Genomic DNA, 3,393 nt, shown 5'->3' with positions numbered 1-3,393 from the left:
AACCTAAAGAAAGAGATGCCCATGAACATACAAGAAGCCTACAGAACTCTAAATAGACTGGACCAGAAAAGAAATTCCTCCCTACGCATAATAATCAGAACAGCAAATTCACTAAATAAAGATAGAATATTAAAAGCAGTAAGGGAAAAAGGTCAAGTAACATATAAAGGGGAATCCCAGGACCGGGAATGGGAGGGGGTGGGTTGGGGACTTTTGGATAAAGGGGAAGGGGATAGGGGATTTTCAGAAGGGAAACTAGAAAAGGGGATAACATTTGAAATGTAAATTTAAAAAATACCTAATAAAAATATTAAAACAAAGACATTTCTTCATAAAAGGCAATTTTTACATGCACTTTCTCTTTCTGCTGAGATTGTCATTTTTCCTCCTTTAGCCTATTAATATCAGAAAAATACACTATTGTTTTCTAACCTTGATCTGTGCTATAATTTTATTAGCATATCAAATCATATGTAAAACTGTGATTTGTTTGACTTTGAACATGTGAATATTAAACCAAAAAAATGTAGACTATACCCCAAGTTAGAAATTAATTTTAATCACTATCATTAGCTTATTTTACCTATATTGAAATATAACTTGTTTTATTAATTATCTAGTCTTTGATAACCCATTTGAAAGCTTACTCTGTCACTTTAAATAATCAAATAATACTTTGTTTTCTTCAAACACAGGCATATCACAATTTTTAGATAAACTCATTTAAATATTAAATTACTAAGACAACATAATTTGACTGTGCTTCAATAACTGATATTTTACTTTAAAATATATAATGGAATAGAATGTTGGTATTAAACATTGGGAAAATCAACATTTGATTATTCATTTGATGCTAACCACATGACATGACCTACTTCTGCTTTCTACAGTAGAAACAGGCCGTGACACTTAGGTCAGGTGCCATTTTTTTTTCTATATGTTCTCAGACTATATTTTCATACTCTTCGGAGGTGGTAAGTTTCAGACTAAAGAAACTTTGCTTGTGGTTGTTTTAATATTACAATGGAAATAAAGTCACATAGAAAAACTGGTGGTTTTAAGAAGTAGATTAAAATAAAATTGGAAACAATACCAACAAGAGGAAGAAAAACAGTAACCAAAAGTTAACTGAGCTTAGGTGATAAATCAAGATAAAATTATTGTAATTTAAAGAGTTTTTCCTAAAGCAAATGTTTTCTTCCACAGTCACGTTCCATATCTAGTTCTCCTGTGATGGTGGCTCAGCCAGTTTATCAACAGCCTGCATATCACTACCAGGTAGGCATTGAATTTATTAGAACCTCTGGGCTGAGGGACCTAGTGAGGGACCTTTGGCTTAGTACTCTTACTGCTCAAAGACCTAAGCATGTGGCTGTAACCCTGTAACCTGGTATTGCAGGGACAGAGACAGCCAGATCCTTGAGCTCACTTGCTGGCCAGTCTAGCTATTAGAGATACTGCCTCAAAAAAAAAAAAAAAAAGAGGAAGATGCCTCAACCCATAACCTCCACAATGTGCGCACACATAACACACACAAACTGTGCTGAGAAAGTAGCTCTAGGAAAGAGTGCTTGCTGTTAGCATGTAGGAGGAACAAGGTTTGATCCCTAGTACAGTATTTTCAAAAATCCAGTATTTTTAAATCCTTTTTAGGTAGATTTCATTTTTTTTCTTTTATATGCAAAGACTAATTTGGAAAATGCAGTTTAAGTCTTGAAAGAGGGTGAATTTGCTTCCTTTCATCAAATGTAATGAATTCAATTCTCATATGTTTAAAACTTGTTCCAAAACTTGCTTAATAGGCTGGGATAGTGCTCAGTGGTAGAATGCTTCATCTGACATGTCCTGGGTTCCATTCCAGCACCACACACACACACAAATCTTTACCAGTAATTCACAAAGCCATATATAGGCATTAGGTTTTGTATGTTGCTTTAAATTTGTGATTATTACATTTAACCCAGTATACATTGAAATAAACAATGTATACTGTAATATACTAACTATTTTGGTATCCTTCTTTAGTTAACCAGCACTCATCTGCAATGCTTTTCAGAGATTGACAGTGAAAGAACTACGTACAATATAATGTCAGATGATTTTCATTTTTTATTTTTATTAAACTAATACAGTTTATTTTAAAATATATAACTCAGTATTGACATTTTAAGTCATCAAAATAATTTATGATAGTTAAATGCCTCTTAAATATACATGATATGTTCTGAAGCTAAAAGTAATATGCACTGAACCAGTTTTTAAAATCTATTTGGAATATTAAACATGATAGAAACAGAAGAAAATCTCTTATAAAGTCCTCTTTGAAAGGAAATTGTGACAAGTTCCTGCTTAGACAGAAACTGTTCCATCTCCAAGAAAGAACATGCAGCATAACTGTGGCTTCATAAAATGAATTGGGTAGTGTTCCTTCTGTTTCTATTTTGTGGAATAGTTTGAAGAATATTGGTATAAATTCTTCTTTGAAGATCTAATAGACTTCTGCACTAAACCTGTCTATCTGGTCCTGGGCTTTTTCTGTTTGGGGTACTTTGAATGAATGCTTCTATTTCCTTAGGGGATATGGGACTGTTTAGATGGTTTATCTGATCCTGATTGAACTTTGGTACCCAGTATCTATCTAGAAAACTGTCCATTTCATCCAGGTTTTCCAGTTTTGTTAAGTATAGGATTTTGTAGTAGGATCTGATGATTTTTTGGATTTCCTCAGCTTCTGATGTTATGTCTCCCTTTTCATTTCTGATTTTGTTAATTTGGATACTGTCTTTGTGCCCTCTGGTTAGTCTGGCTAAGGGTTTATCTATCTTGTTGATTTTCTCAAAGAACCAGCTCCTGGTGTTGTTGATTTTTGTATAGTTCTTTTTTGTTTCTACTTCCCTTGATTTCAGCCCTGAGTTTGATTATTTCCTGCCATCTACTTCTATTGGTTGTATTTGCTTCTTTTTGTTCTAGAGCTTTCAGATGTGCTGTCAAGCTGCTAGTGTAAGCTCTCTCCAGTTACTTTTTGGAGGCACTCAGAACTATGAGTTTTCCTCTTAGCACTGCTTTCATTGTGTCCCATAAGTTTGGGTATGTTGTGCCTTCATTTTCATTACACTCTAAAAAGTCTAATTTCTTTCTTTATTTCTTCCTTTACCAAGTTATCATTGAGTAGGGCGTTGTTCAGCTTCCATGTGTATGTGGGCTTTCTCTTGTTTTTGTTGCTACTGAAGACCAGCCTTAGTCTGTGGTGATCTGATAGGATGCATGGGATTATTTCAATCTTCTTGTATCTGCTGAGGCCTGTTTGATGACATAATGGTCAGTTTTGGAGAAGGTACCATGAGGTGCTGAGAAGAAGGTATATTCTTTTGTTTTAGGATGAAATGTTCT

At 34.1% G+C, this 3,393-nt stretch overlaps 1 protein-coding gene across 5 annotated transcripts in view; it reads left to right on the top strand.

Annotated features, from left to right (window-relative positions):
* The window catches only part of Boll (boule homolog, RNA binding protein), a 97,574-nt gene that overhangs the window by 35,794 nt on the left and 58,387 nt on the right, over nucleotides 1–3,393 (top strand). For all 5 annotated transcript variants that reach the window (XM_029538918.1, XM_021198437.2, XM_021198439.1 and 2 more), the window contains one exon: nucleotides 1,210–1,281. In XM_029538918.1, the coding sequence (XP_029394778.1) occupies nucleotides 1,210–1,281 (72 nt within the window). The remainder of the gene's footprint in view (nucleotides 1–1,209; nucleotides 1,282–3,393) is intronic.

The sequence above is a fragment of the Mus pahari genome, chromosome 5, assembly GCF_900095145.1.
Source record: "Mus pahari chromosome 5, PAHARI_EIJ_v1.1, whole genome shotgun sequence".
Lineage (NCBI taxonomy): Eukaryota > Metazoa > Chordata > Mammalia > Rodentia > Muridae > Mus > Mus pahari.
This window is presented reverse-complemented; position numbering and strand designations above follow the sequence as displayed.